Here is a 17404-nt window from a genome sequence, read left to right on the forward strand (position 1 = left end):
GGAGGCTTGCGAGGCATTGGCGATCACTCTGCGAGCTCTTGGATCCCATCTTTCAGTAGTTTACACACGGCAAGCAAGCGCTGATGTGGCTGCGCTGAACATATCAGTGAACATATTGATCCTGTGCTAAGCTACATTTTAAAGGTTTGTTCAATGCCAGGGTTCATGCTTTGGCCAAAGACACTGCCATATATATATATAAGTCCTTCAGGTTGCTGACTCACTTCTCTTACAGTTACCCACCCAATGTCAGACCCTGAACTCTCATTTTACACTGCTGGATAGGCAAATGCAGATTTCTAATTCTTTATTTAGTACAGATTAGTACAGTGCATGTGGCTGGAGACCCACCCACAGAAAACACCTGAGTATACTAGTCAGTACCAAAACTGAACCTGGTGAACTGCCATGTTTACAGCCATCTTACACAGTCCTTCCATTTGCAAAGGCTCAAAAGTCAGGCCTGTGGTCAGGTGACTCACTCAGCTCAGTAAGTTTTGAGGCATTGATAGAGATTACAAAATAGAGATTAGAAGGGACGGGCCTAGAAACAGTTTGGATAAGGGGTGGAGACAAAGACCAAAAACAGCAGAGACATGTTTTAAAAAGCACAGAAGTAAACATGAACACGGCAGATATGAGGACTAGACAAAGCTACATGTTACTACATCATTATTAACATCATCAACAAGCTAAATACATTTGTCACAAAACAATAGTCATCTTCCAAAATAGGCCACCATTGACTTAGGTTGCCAAAAAACAGATTTTTAAGAGATTTTAGACACACATGGACTGTCATAACGCCCTTGACGGATGGACTATTTGTAACAGAGTTCGTAATGTGTAATCGTCGCTGTCCAATAGAAAAACATGCATCTCCAGAATGGTGACTTTACAGAAAAAGGCAAAAATAATCCTAACTGTATGAAATGGAATGGAAGTCAATGTTAAATAAACAAATGAAGTTTGCTCAAAGTAATAGCCATAGGGTTCAAACCATGGAGGAAACTACAAAAAACAAACAAAGTTGGAGATACTTGTTTTCCATTGGACAGCAGCAATATGGACATCCTTTGTTTACTGGGAACTATGATCCGATCTCCAAAATTTCCAATGCTCAAATTTGCCTGGGGTTATTTCTGCTGCCATGGAGTTCTAGGTAACCACTCTGAACAAACACTTGCCCAATGTCCAACAGTTGTTGATTTCTTTTTTTTTTTTACTCTATTTGGATTGTGGTTAAATATATTTGCCATTGTTTTTCGTCTGAGATTATGTACTTTAGTTGTCTTCAGTGACCTTCCAGGCCTTTTGTTGTTTCTGAGTTTGCTTTTTTATAACATTATTTAGATTAGGTCAAAAATGACAAAAGGTAATTGTAATCCATTGATTCAGATTACACATTTTTTTTATATTATTAATACCCACTTTACTATCAATCAATTGCTGATCAATCGTCATTTTAGATCGCATTTTCCTTAAGCAAGATTTTATAAGGCAAATCACAAACCATGAAAACAGGTTGTAGGTTTGATACCCGGGTCCACTGAGGCGCTACTGATGGTATGTATATATATATATGACAATAAAGACACATTATAGTATTTAGGCTATATTAAAGCAGGGTTAGGGACATGGTATTTCTCAACTGCAGCTACTGATGAAAGCAGTTGAATATGTTTCCTTATCTGTTGTATACATTGTTTAGCCCACAGAATGTCAAATAAGGGTTGGTCAGTGTGATGCTGGCTGGCACAAGGGTCTTTTAGCTGATGCTTTAGAGCTGGGTGCGCGGTGATGTAATGGGATGAATAAGTGGGTTGGGTAATTGGCTACGGAAAATTGGGTAACAAAAACATCTAAATAATAATAAGATAGCATAACTATTTCCATGCTACTTCGTGTAACGTATTAACAGTAACAGATACTATAGCATACAGGCCCCCTTCATACCTGGCCTATGTGGTTTTGCTCTGCCTGAAAACCACAACTGAGCAAAGAGTGACACTAAACAGAAAGAGAAAGAAAGAGAGTGCAACTGTCATTGTCTAAGAGTGAGTATACATAAAACCTGCAACTTACCATTCATGGACTCTCTCTCCTCACTCCCATTTATCACCTTGCTCTTTCTTAGTCTTGCTGACTTTCTGCCTTGCACTTCAGCGTCTTCAGTGTAAACACACTAGCCTACACTTCACAGCTATACTTACTACTACTAAAGTCAGGTAGTAAGACTGAAATAACACAAAAATGTCAAAGCTACTTCACATCCTCTGTAAAAGATACTGCATATCTGCAAATCTTACTCTTATGAGACATTTCATACCCTAAATGGCAGTTCTATTTGGTACACCTAGATTGTATCTACACTCCTAGGCCTTTTTTATACAATATAGGTGCACTTCATAGGTTTTCAATTAAAGACTGTAGTCTGCAGCCAGTATAACGATCTTTCAGCCATTCCTAACACCATCCACCCATGGAAAGGGGCCACGATAGGACCACCACTGATCAGATACAGAATATTTTACATCCTCAGAGCAGGAACAACAACATTGCGGGTGGGGTGTTAGTTTGTGTACTAGGTGGGCTACAGTCAATAAATGTAAACTCACAAAGAAGTACCTTCAGTATATGGTAGGTGTATCTCATAAAGTAGCCAATAAATGTGTTTGGAAGGCACAGCCAAATAAACTGGCAGCTCACTGTGTGTCATAATACAAATATAATACTTACAATTCAGTTGTTGATGCAGGTAGAGTTTACTGATTAACATTTTCCAAAGCAAGACGAGACTGTAAGCTCCCACCAATAGGCTAGAATATAAGGAATGCAGGCTTTAGAAAAACAGCAGTGTTACAGCACTATACAACATGAGTTGTATGGTTGTCCCTTCTGTCCTGTAAGGAAAGGAAGTAATTCTACAGAGGACAATGCCCTAAGCCCTTATAAAGCCTTAATAAGGCAATAGTTGGTAATTAACTTGTTGCCCATTGTCAAGCATTAAAGCATGTTCCAGTGAACTTTGTGTATTATATGCTGTCTGGTCAAAACCAGTCTTAAGACCATTGGTACTACTGTTGTTTTTGTTATTATTATTTTCGTCTAGTGGCATCTGTCAATGGGTGGGATATATTAGGCAGCAATTGAACAGTCAGCTCTTGAAGGTGATGTCTACAGAGGGTTAACTTCACGATGCAAACAACTGGTAATACCCAAGAACAGAAAGGCCAGATTAGCCTTTACTGGGAAACATCTAAAAGCCTGCCCAATTCAGGAACAAGATTCATACCAAGATACCAAGATTGATACCTTGTATCAGAATGATGGGAAGAGAAGAGCACAGAGAGGGCAGGGAAGGGCTTATAATCCAAAACATACCACATCATCTGTCAAACATGATGGAGGCACTGTTATGGCATGACCCTGCACGATCAGCTGCCAGTGAAACTGGGTCACTGTTGTTTATTAAAGATGTGACTACTGACAGAGGTAGCAAGATGAATTCCTATGTGTACAGATCTACACATTCTTTCCAGATTCAATCGAATGCTGCATAACTGATAGGATAGTTCTTCAGTACAGCTGGATAATGACCCAAAATGTACCACTAAAGCAACCTGAGAGCTTGTTAGGGCAACAAAAATGTTCTTCAATGGCACAGGCAGTCACTTTACTGCCATCCAAGAGAACCTGCTTTTCATCTACTGAAGACAAAGGCTTTTAGGTCTTTCCGCCTTCAGTTGAAGGCTTGGGAAATCATCTCAATTGAGGAAATGCCTGTAAATATTTCCCTATATTTACAATAATGTCAGTTTGTCCAACTGAAAATGGAAAGACTGTAAGAATGGCTGTCATTCCTAAACAGCTGGTGCAATATTATTTTTGCTTGAGCTCTGGGCTATTGACAACATGGTTGTGGGTTCGGTACCCGGGCTCGGCAAGCTGCCACTGTTGAGCCATTGAGCAGGCTCTTCACCCTCTCTGCTCCCCGGGCGCTGGCGTTGGCTGCCCACTGCTCTGGGTGTGTGTGTGCTCACTGCCCCTAGTTCACAAGTGTGTGTGTGTGTGTTCACTACCTCAGATGGGTAAAATGTGGAGACAGTTCGCTGTACATTATACAGTGACAAAATATGTGCACCTTCACCTTTACTTTCTTTTATTTATGGCTGACTATCTTTAATCCCATCTTGATTACTAAACAAAAATGATAATCAATGATCCATGACCATGAGGTGAATTACAATTGAGGCAAAATTACAATTTATTTGGAGTCACTCTCTAAGTACTGGACCTGACTGAATGTCCAGAATATGCTTTAATAAATATGAATCAATTAATAAATGTTAATATTTGTAGTTTCTATATGCCAGTATTCCTGTCAAACTGCATTCATAAAGCTGAAGTACTATCTACAATCTGAAGCAAGTTTTGAAGTTGATAGTATCAAGACAAACAGATGAGAACACTTCTTAACTCATCCGTGCCATGTTGGCACATATCGTTCATACTAGAAAAGTATATAGATCACGTACGCTGCTGAGGGAACCTCCACAGGTACAGCATTACCTAGCACTAAATTCAGGTCATACACTTGTACAGGAACTGGTGGTGCCTCCAGCCGACAGTGATACAATGCTGCCCTCCACTGTCTGTGTGCGGAATGTGTAGCTATCTGGACTGCAATAAACACAAGTCAAATGAAATGTCTGAGTTATTGCATGAATGTGTTTTATTATGTTGTAATCACACTGACCAGCCTGTTTGTTTAGATACAGCAATGACCTCTGAAGGTCTGTCCATGGATATGCCCAGAATAGCAACATAAGCACATATCCAGTTCTCCTATGGAGAAAATGACTGTAAGATCTGTAAAGAAAAAACTGCAGCATCTCCTGAGAAGGACGATGTGACTCACATAACACAATTCAGAAAGAAAGATCCTCTGATGCTTATCAGGGCCTGACTGATATATTGGTTGGCTGATAATACAGACGTTCCATGGAATTACTGGTATGGCTAAACATAAATGCACCACTAATTAGTGACTAGTGGGCTTGTTGGGGGCATAGTTGTCCATACTCAAGGGTTTAAGGCCTCCCAAGATTTAAAAATACCTTAAAATAACAGCAGCACTGACTTGTTATAGGAAGAATAGCATCTCTGAGCTAAGCATGCCAGCTACTGCACTGTGTAATTAAGTTGAAGCAGGAAGGCAAATTGTTTTTGCGAACTGTGTAATGCTGCATAACCATAATTGTGTACAACAGTCCACAAAACTCTCCTGCAAGAGTCCACATTCTGCTTTTAGTTTCACTGCCAGTGCTGTGTCTCTAAACATGTATAATACATGTGTGCCACAAGCAGGAAGAGCCTCAGTGTGATTTGTCTTCACTGAAGTAAATTACACTCTCCACCTGTAGGGGAAGCACAGGAGCAAAAAATAGCAATTCTCCATAATGCTGCTTTAATCAATGCTAAGTACTAATAACTGTGGTATTAATGCGGGACATCACAACACCCAACAAGTTGAGCTATATTCAAGTATGGGAATGTTAGTGTTTTGCTATGGTTTGCATGAAAGAAATCAATAAACAAACAACAAATCTGGAGTTGAATTCGATTTTGCACTCAACTGGGGGCTGTTACCATGGTTACACTGTGACTAACTGGGCATAGTCTTCATTAGGCTTCAATAGGCTCATTTTTTTTTTGTTTAGTGGATGGTTTTCAACCTTACTTTAGTGATGTCTCTGAGACAGAACCACCTCTCAAGTTGAAACCAGGCCTAAAAGCAGGCCTAAAATTTGGGCTACGCCACACCACTGGTACAAAGAGACTGCTCTCAAGTGAGTGAAGCCATTCACAACCATTCACCAGCAAAGCCCAGTGACGTAATTCCATTTAGGACTACACTGAATGAAATCTGCTTTTGTTGTTTTGTTTTTGTTCATATCAGTCAGGCCCTAGGGCTCATCAAGGACCAAAGAGGCTACTGTTTTCTTGTGGCCAGACATCTGATGAGCTCAACGCAGCAGCCAGTTACATTCATACAGATTAAGCATTATTGCAATATAACTTTTTTAAACAAACACAAAAACCCAAATGCATTCATTCCACAGAACCTCAAAGCCACTGATGTCTTAAGCTGGTGGTAATCTGATATGTCCACTGAACGATGTCCATTGTCTCGCTCTATGATTCGACCAACTACTTCGCTGTCCGTTTACCTCTATGACACATCTTTTGACATCTGCAAACACATATACATACACGCATACAAAACAATCGAAGGGGCCTTCATTAAGTGGCCTAATAACTGTGCATTGTACACATATTCACACAAGTGTGCAACAGAGTTTGGTCAAATGCATGAGGTCCTATTTACTGCTCTGCTTTACTGGAATGGATGGAAGATATGTCCCGTAATGAATCCCTATTAGTACTTGCCTGTTCCTTGCATTAGCCCTTCAAGTCGGTTCTTCTGCTGTAAAGGAATGATGTGGAAGATATGGATACACTGAAGACATTTCAGAAGCACTTCAATGGCCCTACTAATTTGATGCAGAGCCCAAATTATTGTAGTTAATGTATTTTATATATATATGCGTGTATATAGGTCCCAACTGGACTTAGCTACTTGATGTGTGCACTTTTTGCACATTAGTAAATGCATTATAAGTAGTAGGCACTACTTTGTAATGCAAACTCAATGTAGTAATAATAACAACACACTTGTGCATCTCATTTTAGAGCCACCTGATAAATGAAATGACCAAAAAAGTCAGGCTTAAGATGAAGGTACGGATTTGATGAAGATGTATGTCAGCCACGGATTGACCTGGACATGCTCCGCCCACAAATGCGTTCTTTCATAGCAGCTGTAATAAGGTTGGACGAGCTTTACAGAACACCTCAGAGCACTAAAAAGCTAATGAAAAAACAGTTAAAATTGAAGTTGAATTGAAAGCATGTCAAGAAATATGTATTTTAAATGTGTGTGCAAGGGGACACTGGTGGATAGATCAGGTGTACCCTCTCAAAGTGGTCCTGTTGTCCTGCAGTTGAGAACAAGAGTAAAAGAGATCCACTGTCCCACAGCAGATGGTATTACAACATGCTCCTATGCTCATATTCTGAAATACACTGACAGTGGGGAAGCACCGGCTGTCTAACCACAGTGGCCGTTTTTAACAGCTTTCTTTTATAACCCTTTTAAAAAGTCCCCACAGTAATTTGCTGTTTAATTGACCAAACTGAATTTTAAAGGGCCCTTACATTAAAGCTGGCAAATTAATGGAAACCTAGTCTAAAGCAACATTATATTGCCAATGTTTTTTTTTCTTTTCTTTCTGTTGGTATTTTCCCCACTCTATGTGTTCATCTACTGTCGCATGTGTATTCATGTGACTACGCCCCATCCAGTCTGAGACATGCCAGTTGAGCAACTCGAGTAGCTTATATAATTGCTCATTAATCGCAATCAAGGTAAAATGCTCAATTAATCGTGATACTGACTTGAGGTCATTTCGCCCAGCACTACTTATCATTGCATTCTGCCTTTCCCTTGCATTATTTGAATTTTGCTATATATCCAGGCTGTCCTGTAAAAAAAGAGCATTTTTGAGCATAAAGCCAAATACGTGTTGTAAGTGGACCTCAAGACAAAATGATCAGATTTCTTAAACACATAAACTATAACATATTTGCTTGTGTGCACATGAGACAGTTATCTTACTGTTTGTATTGTTTTGAGTATATTAGTATTCAAGAAATGCTGTCTATGATCTAAAATCATATCTACTGTATCTAGTATATGCCATTAATTATATCAATAATGAGATTACAGTGCAATGCTACACACCACTGGTTGCTTCTCTTCAGGCTAAATGAGATTTCTGCCAGCATTCTCTAAGGATTCTCCAACCTTGCGTTGCATCTGTTACTATGAATAAACGCATTTGTAGTCAAAGCATGGAACGTCAACTGAACACAGTCCAGAGTCATATCCTCTATATTCTTTTGCCTCCAGAGAGGAGTAGCTACTAGTCTAATGCTGATTTGTCTGCTCCCAACCCAGAGGAAGCTCAATGTCTGTGAATGCAACAGCAAATGGCGTCCAAGGACAGAGCGCCTCTGTACACTGGAACAGACCATGATTAAACCACGGATCCGGCATAATCACACCTGTACAGCCTCCAGGCTGTATTGTCCACACCGCTGGATGAACGTAGTAATGCAATAAAGTGCATTCGCCACACTAGGTGGAGGCAACGTCTCCGTCCACAACACACATGGATATGCCGAAGTACTGTAAATGTGCTTTATGCTCAATCCACTTCTAATATTCCTGTGGGACACAAGGGAAAGCTCCAGTGGAGTCCGTAGGCTGAATCCAGCAAAGCCAAGAAAAGTTTAATGCTCATGAAGACCGCAGTTGGCCTGTCCATAAGGAATGTAAATAGTGTTTGTTCAGCGCCAGGTCCTGATTAAATGACTTGAATTATGCGCAGATGCATTCAGACTTGAATGCCACCAGGGCACTGCTACTTGCATGGAAAGCTCTGCAGTTGTGTGTTTTCTTTTAAAGCGTTCTGGAATGGCACATTTTGTGGAAATTTAACATCGCTCACTTCGATCTTTGACTGTAGATTCGTAAATGAGGTGTTACACAAGCAGGTGCTACAGTTTTGAAGCCAATGGATGATGAAACAGTTTCTGGGCACATGAGTGGGCTCAGAAATCACTGCTGGGCCAGCAGCGCACTCCGGTTGGCCTTCATCTTCTCCAGTCGCTTGGACAAGTGGCTGTTGCTGGCCTCCAGCTCATCAATGCGGTCTAAAGCAGACCTCAGCTGGAAATGGAAAGAGGGCAATATGTGAGACATGATGAATCCTCCCCAATTTTAGATTACTCAACACACTCATTAGTACTCTCCCTCTATCACATGTAATGCTCCTGACAGGTGAGGACTGACACATGCCTCCTTCGAATCATCACCAGAGAATCAATGTGCTCTGGGGAAAGTGCCGGGTACCCAGCTCTGATGCATCGACTAGCAGACACCTGTGCCAGCCACAGAAAGAGCTATCTAGAGAGAGTATCGGAGAGAGTAAGGCCAATTGTGCTATCTCAGGCTCTGGCTGCTGATGGCAGGCAGCATGACCAGGGTTTTCATATGGCACTGTGCAGAAGTCAGTAGTAAGTCAGGAGCCTCCACTGAAACATTACATTTTCTGTTAAAAATGTTTTAGCCGTTTTCCTAATGGTGAAAAAGTAATAATGTGTACCTAATGGCCATTTTAACTGGACATTAAATTAAATAAGTGTGTTCTCTGACTTGTAAAGACATTTATTAGACATTTTATAGCAATAAGTATACACCAACGTAGCACACACCTACACACGTCTCTTCCTCCTTTAAAGTGAAATTAGATAATAATGGATAACTGTCTGAACCACTAGAATGCATCTAGAATGCATCAAGAGTAGACACACTCTTGTGCTTAGTTTGTAATATTAAAATTGGTTTGCTCACACTCTCACAGCCTACCTCTCTCTGTAGTTTACGCTTCTCCACTTTCAACTCATCCTCCACTTTCTCCGCAGTTTCAGAGGCGCCTTTATAGCGGGTCACCTGACCCTCCAGCCGTATGATCTGGAACCCATGAAACAATAACAAAGTCGATAAAAAAGAAATCCTAAACCCCATCTTGCTATCAGTAAAAGATATCACAGCAAAAATGATATATTAGCAAGTGAAGTTTATTTAAATCTAGTCTATATTTCTCAGTTTTAAATTAAGAGCTCATTCAACTTGTCTACACTTTTTTTTATTTTAAATGGTCTATAAGCATAAAATTGTTTATTTAAAGAAGAAAATCACATTTATTCGTATAGCTCTTTTTACAACTGATGTTGTCACAAAGCAGCTTTACAGGAATCCAGTAAGAAGACAAACAACACATTTTATTATTAATCTAAACAATCAAATTACTGATAAGATAATAATAATGATAATAATTAGAAAAGTTTGGGCAGCTAAAATGGTTCCCACTAATTGCTATGGTATCCCAGGTGGTTGCTATGGTGTTGCTAGGTGGTTATTATGCTGTTGCTAAGTGGTTGCTATGGTATCCCATGTGGCTGCTAGTGTTTGAAATACCACTACTGCCACTGAAACAAGTATACAGTTGACTATACTGTTTGCATCTTCACCCAACTCACATTTTGCTCAAGAGCTGCGACCTCCTGCTCTGACTTCACCAGCTTAAATTTCAAATCGCTGATTTGCCTGTTAGCATCTCCTGCATTGACAGAAAGAGACAAATTAAGAAAAACCATTCTTGGACTGAAACATGGCTCTAAAGATGGGCTCTAAAGCACTCTTACACTAACTGCCCACAGTTCCAACAGTTCCAACTACATCAGTCCACTGTATAGGTGTACAGTTACATATTACAGCCTTTCTGCTGTCACTATTTGTTAAACACCCTCTACTTTATTCATCACTAGTCAGCTTGTGACCAAAAGGCAACTCTTGATTAGATACTATTTGGCTGGTGGTACATTTTCATTGCAGTGACGCTGACATTGTAGTTGCAACATCACTGCTGGTTAGAAAACAGTCTACCAGCCAGAAATATCTAGTGAAGAGAAGGTCAGTGGTGTTCAACTGGACATTTTTGAAGGTTTAGAAGATGACTATCAGCACTGTTTCTTGCTATATGCGGTATACGCAGTTGCTTAGGTCCCTCAAGCCAAAAGGGGCCCTGCCAAGTATATAGTTTTATGACTAAGTGTATGAGTCATGACAAATATGCACTGTTGACGTTTTTACATCCACTGTTTCATTTTCATTTCATTACATAGCCAGTTCAGAGTACACACTAGTCCCTCTCTCGTGTTTAACAGGCTGAAGATTCTCCAAAAGGAGGTGCTGTTAGCTATCAAATCATTTTTGTTTTTTACAACAGTGGTACTTTGTATCAGTGACACTGTGTGTCTTGCTTAGGGTCACTTACTCTGTAAGTCCAGGATATGTGGGTCCAAACCATTCTGGAGATCATTTTCATCTGGGCTGACTGCTTCCTCTGTGCCATTCTTCTGCTTTTGCTCCACAACAGCTTTCAGCTTTCTGACCTACACACATGCACACGCCATTGATCAGCCAACAGTGAGTATGAACAAACTGCAGCTTTTACATGAGGTGCATAAAATCTACCTGCTCCAGCAAACTCTCTCTTTCCTCCACCAACTTCCTCAGCCGGATCTCTAAAAGATGCAACAGACATACACACAAAATTCAGAAAACCTGATATACTACAAAGAGATTAATACTATGTGTTGTGCTGCTTTCCAATGTTGCTATTCTTTTATATTTAGCAGAACATATTAATTTGTAAACATGGATGTCTATCCGAATGTTCAAAATACAGATACATCATCTGAATCCTGATGCATGACCATTCTATCAAACCCATAGTCCACTAGGCTGGATCTTCTAATGAGATTTGCATTGTTTTAGGCACCACAATTAAAAAAGAGTGAAATACTGATAAATACTGAGCTACTGAGCAATTCAGACTCTGGATTTCACAGAGACCTTTATATATGAATGTATTATTATTTTTTTTTTTTTTGCAATTCTGGAAATCCCCATGGTTATGTAAAGCATACAGGAAGGTAAATCTTATGGGAACTTGTTTGTAAACAAAAATTATATAAATATACTTGTTTGGTGTTTTAAATCAGGTTTGAATTTAAATACACATGAAATATGGTAAACTATGTGGATGTTGATCTAACGTTCAACACGGCTAGCGGAGGATAAACCCATCTGATCTTGCTAATGTTCTTGTGGCAAAATGCAATTGATGTCCATAAATTAAATTATGTGTAATAATGAGAAATGACACAGGAAAAAAGGTTTGAACACATGAAGAAAGAGAGGTGCAAAAAGCCATGGAAAGTCATGACACCAGCTGAAATAATATCAGTAATATCAGCAGGTTCAACTGATGGCCTATAAAAGGTGTCTTATTACAGAAGTGCCACACAAAAAACATCTCATGATGGGTAAAATCAGTGAGCTCTCTCAAGACGCAACCATACTGTCGCAAAACATACCGATGGCACTGGTTACAGAATAATTTCTAAACTACTGAAGGTTCCAGTGAGCCATCATGATGAAGCGTGTTAAACGTTTGCTCAACTCTTTGGATGCCATAATACACATGTTTTGAGGTCAAAAGATATATCACCCCAAAAACACCATACCAACAGTGACATTTGGAGGTGAGAACATTATGGTGTGGGGCTGTTTTTCAGCAGACAGCACTGGCACACTTCAAATAACTGAAGAAAGAATGAATAGACAAATATACAGAGACATTCTTGTAGTTTGTTGATAAAAATTTGCTGCCATCTACCAGGATGATGAAGATGAAACAAGGGTGGACATTTCAGCAAGACAATGATCTAAACACACATCCAAGGAAATGCTCAATTGGTTTCAGAGAAAGAAAATAAAGCTGCTAGAATGGCCCAGCCAATCACCTGACCTGAATCTAATTGAAAATCAATGGAAGGAGCTAAAGCTCAGAGTTTATAGAAGAAGCCCACAGAACCTTTAGGATTTGAAGAGTGTTTGTGTGGAAGAATGAGACAAAACTACACTTGAGCAATGCTTGCGACTAGTTTCTCCATACAGGAGGCATCTTGAAGCTGTCATAATCAACAACGGCTTTTGTATGTGTGGATTGGATAGGTTGTTACCAACATCTGGTGAGAAGATGTCAATAGCACCTTTAGAAATATATTTACTTCGAATATTGGTGATGTGTTCAATACTTATTTCACCTGCTATATAAAGTAACTAATTTCAGTCAAGTGTCTACAAGCATTTGGACATTTATTACAATCTTTTGTAAATTGTCTTTGTACTTGAAAAATTATTTTCATATAAACGGCAATATATTGTCATTTAGATTTTTTGATTTTTCATTTTAAAATTGTGCACAAATGGGCTAAGATCAACTCTACTACACAATATTCAGTATTGTCTACTTAACTTTGCTTTTGGCTTGAATGAACAAATATCGTAATTGAAACCTATCTACCTCTGACTTCTGGATAGGACACTGAGTCTGTGATTATTGTTACTACTATCTTAATGTTTTTAGTGTTATGGTCAGAATTTTGTAATAATTCCAAATTGGAAATTTGTTTTTTTTTCTTCTGATTAGTTCTGCAATCAGTCAACAATGGCTGGCTAAGATTACTGGCTAAGGCCATAGACAATAGCATTATTTTCACTACATTTAAGGCTATATAAGGTTTGACAGAAGGAATCTACTTCTAGTTCTTTCTTAAAATATCAAGTCTTTTCTCTGTAAAACAACAATTTGATTTTGGCAATGTCCACTAGGCTGGATCTTCTAATGAGATTTGTATTGTTTTAGGCACCACAATTAAAAAAAGAGTGAAATAAGTAATTCACACTCTGGATTTCACAGAGACCTTTATATATGAATGTCTTTCTTTTTGGTTATTTTTGCAATTCTTGCAAAATAATAGTGGAAATCCCCATGGTTACGTAAATCATACAGAAAGGTAAATCTTATAGGAACTTGTTTATAAACAAAAAATGTATAATACTTGTTTGATACTAGAATGAGGTGTTTTAAATCAGGTTTGGATTACATACACATGAAATATGGTAAATCTCAGAACTACCTGAATGTTGATCTAACATGCAACATGGCTAGTGGGGGATAAAGCCATCTGATCGTGCTAATGCTCTTGTGGCAAAATGCAATTGATGTCCATAAATTCAATTATGTGTAATAATGAGAAATGACACAGGAAAAAAGTATTGAACACATGAAAGAGAGAGGTGCAAAAAGCCAGTCCAATATAGTCCAATAATCCCAATACAGAATACAGTCCAATAATTCCAAATTGGACATTTGTTGTCTGATTAGTTCTGCAGTCATGCAGTCAACTATGTCTGGTTAAGACCACTGGCTAAGGTCAAAGACAGTAGCATTATTTTACATAACATTTAAGGTTATTTAAAGTTTGACAGAAGAGATCCGGTTCTAGTTCATCTCTGAAAACACAAAAAAGTCTTTTTCCTCTGTAATATCTTGTAATAACTCTTGTTGCAATGGACATTACAATGTAGATTTTTATCTTTTATTTGTAATTAATGTGTATTTTTATTTACTGCTAGTTCTGGTTCTAAGCTAGTTCTCTTTCATAATAATAATACTGTTGTCCTCCACCTGCATTGCTTCCAAATTAGTTTTTGTCTGGTTCAAAGACCAGGAAAGAAGACCCTTTTAAAGATGCATCCTGAAGATGGGAGGAAGTTCTAAAAAAGGTATTCGAGAACTGGCTAGCAAAAGAAAACCAGATAGCTATGTTGCTGCTTGTATGTGTGCGTTTGCACATCTGTGTCAGCAATGGGTGCAATTTTGGCCATTTTCACACCAGAGTTCTTTTTTTTCTGGGCCCAGGTTCACTTGCTCTGCGAGTTTGGTGTGTTTGGTCACATGTAAAAGCTGTTGTTGAGCCTGGGAACAGTCCAGAGCACAGATCTCTGGTTCTCCTGAAATCATTGGTTTGGGGTTCACTTCCAATTTACTCTGGTGCGGTTTGCTGCACGTGTGGAAGCTATCCGCTAATCCCATGTGTGGAGTTGGTCCTGGGTGCAGAGTTGTATTCAGGACAAATGAAAACACCCTTAAAGTAGCTAATTGCATTCATTAGACGGGGTGTCCACAAACACAGTTCATGTTACTTTGTTAACATTGTACTGAATATTAAGAGTTTAGTGATCTATGCAGTATATGATATATCCAGAATATCAAATTCTACACATTTCAGTGAAAAAAACAGTTTTGAGACTCATGACAACAAGGAGAACCCACAGGATGCATTTACAACATCACAATTATTCTACAACAGAAGCAATTGAATGCCCTCTATTCTTTAAAACACCAATAATACTCACACGTCTGATGCTTTCACAGTAAAATGTAAAAAACATGTTTTTGTGATTGGTATTACATAATGAAGTAAAAGCACAGTATCAAACAGAAAAGAAAGAATTTCTAAAGAAACAGGAATAAATTACATGCTACACTTAAAAAAATAATCATGACACACTGCATTCATGCCTTCTCTTGGACCTCAGTCTCGCCCTGCTGTTTGTTTGCTTCTCAGCAGCAGCTGTGTCTTTTTGATGCTCACTTCCGGGCATATATGACTGGTCCAGTGCGAGAACCTCAAAGTCCAGTGCCCCAGCTTCTGAGCAGCTATCTAAAAACATAGCTATGCCTTTCTCCTCCACTGGCATGGAAAGTGTGCAACCTTGAATGTCCTCAAACTGAAGTTCTGGCTCCATCTCAGACTCTTCCTCTTCACTGTTCCATGAGTGAACCTCCAATGAACTGCTGCTGATTGTCACATCATCAAGGATAAGAGGACTAATGAGGTCTTGACAGCTTTTGCTGGTTCCTGGCATCTCCATTCCCCATTCCGTTTCCATGTGATCTTGTTCCCTCTCGTGAATGGTTGCAAAGTGACCTTGAGTTGCAATAACCTGGTAATTTTTTAGATGTTCTGCAAATGCATTCTTTACATCTTCATTCAAAAGACTTGTGGTCTCCTCCATTTGGTTCCCTGCTTCTGTCTCATCCCCTGAAAGAGATTCTTCCATCATAATATGTGTAATAGTTCCTGCATGACTGTCGACAGAAACTGACTGTTGGTAGGCACCTTCCTTCTCATGGTACTCCATGCTTTGGGTGAATGCTTGTTCTACATGTTCAGCTTCTACTAACTGCCCTATTTCGGCGGCATGACATATTTCCTGCATCGCTGACTTGTCATTTGAGCTTTGTATTGCCATTGGTTTCCCAAATCCATATTCAGACAGAGACTTCTTTGGTTCTTCTTGGTTGGCTGCTGTCTCCACTCTAATTCTTCTCCTAGGGATCAATGAATGGGACTTATACCCTATGCTTGGCCTTACATTCTTCCATGATGTGCTGTCTACTTCAGAGCCTCGGCCATCTGGAGATCTCTCTGGAACACCATTGGGAACATATGAGGGGTCAATGAAACAACTTGTTTTTAGAGAAGACAGATTTGAAGATTGGAGAAAATCAGAAGTCAACGGAGAGGGAAAAGCAGAGATATGATTTTTCTTCTTGTGAATGATTAGATATGAAAAAAAAGCAATTTGATTTGAACTTATTGGAGATTCTGAAGTAAGAAAAGCTGAAAGAGACACATTATTATTTATCTGATTAATAAATTGCTTAGATAGATCCGCTGCAGGATTTGGACACCGTAGACAAAAGATCAGTTGGTTGAATGATACAAAATCAACTTTTTGTTACATTTTGCACACACACACAATATACCAGCAGAACATTAAAAAGAATACTTTGTTGAATATTTATCTTTTTTTCAAATGGGTACTGCCAATTAACCCACTCGTTCATAACTCCCCTAGCACTAGCAATGCTCTTGACACTAGGTGGGTAAACTGCCTCTTTTTAAACTGCTGCTGATGCAGTATTGCTGGGCAGCCATCACGCTTGGAGGAAAGCACCGGTTCCCCAACTCAACCGCACCAGCTAACAGATGTGTGTGCCAGCCAACATCGCCTAAGGATGATGAGGGGAGAGAGCACCATCTACCCACCCAGGGAGAGCTTGATGCTGATGGCAGAGCGTCTTTGCTTGGAATTCGAACTGGCAACCCCTGGCCCATAGTGGTAGGGCATTTGACCGCTGAGCCACTCGCAGCCCCAGTGTGTATGAATATTATACACAACCATTCAAATGATTTGTTTCATTATATAAGTTGGTGATTTCAGGCAACTGTTAACACCGTAGTCTTACCCAACATGCTGTCACCACTCATAATAGGTGTGTGGGGGTCTTGAGCCAATCTAGAGGCAGATTCTTCGTTCTCAGGCCCGTCTATCCTGTTGCCTCCTGTCTCGCCGTTTGTCGTCACCTCAGATCCAAGAATTATGCCATGTTTCTGTGCAAGAGAGATGATTTAGGTTTACTCGACCTTTATTAATTATGAGAACATTCTGCTGTCCCTGAATTCTGAATTGCTCTACCTTCAGAGCATCTCTGAGCCGGAAAACCTCATCCCTCAGTGCATCCCGCTCATCTTGGGTAATATCTGAATATTCCTTCTGCCTCTCTAAGGCCTTCACAAGCCCAGCGGCAGCAGGTAGTAAGCAGGAAGAGAAAAATAAAAGAATGGAAAGTTGAAACAGAAAGATTAAATACAAGGACCTACTGAGTGTATGCTCATAAAAATAAAGGCATTGGCAAGGATATGTGGTTCCAGATATGTCTTTAATTGG

The 17404-nt window shown here is 39.5% G+C and overlaps 1 protein-coding gene across 15 annotated transcripts in view; it reads right to left on the bottom strand.

Annotated features, from left to right (window-relative positions):
• Nucleotides 1–4711: 4711 nt before the first annotated feature.
• lrrfip1b (leucine rich repeat (in FLII) interacting protein 1b) overlaps nt 4712–17404 on the bottom strand; it is a 54009-nt gene continuing 41316 nt past the window's right edge. For 7 of the 15 annotated variants that reach the window (XM_072683760.1, XM_072683758.1, XM_072683757.1 and 4 more), the window contains 7 exons: nt 17153–17245; nt 16923–17067; nt 11228–11277; nt 11028–11145; nt 10231–10310; nt 9557–9661; nt 4712–8857 (listed from right to left, as the gene is read on the bottom strand). In XM_072683760.1, the coding sequence (XP_072539861.1) occupies nt 8747–8857; nt 9557–9661; nt 10231–10310; nt 11028–11145; nt 11228–11277; nt 16923–17067; nt 17153–17245 (702 nt within the window). In that variant the 3' untranslated portion in view covers nt 4712–8746. Of the gene's footprint in view, nt 8858–9556; nt 9662–10230; nt 10311–11027; nt 11146–11227; nt 11278–14922; nt 16099–16922; nt 17068–17152; nt 17246–17404 lie in introns of those variants that run through there. The other 8 variants (XM_072683751.1, XM_072683747.1, XM_072683749.1 and 5 more) reach the window with 2 other exon arrangements.

This window comes from Salminus brasiliensis, chromosome 7, assembly GCF_030463535.1.
Source record: "Salminus brasiliensis chromosome 7, fSalBra1.hap2, whole genome shotgun sequence".
NCBI lineage: Eukaryota > Metazoa > Chordata > Actinopteri > Characiformes > Bryconidae > Salminus > Salminus brasiliensis.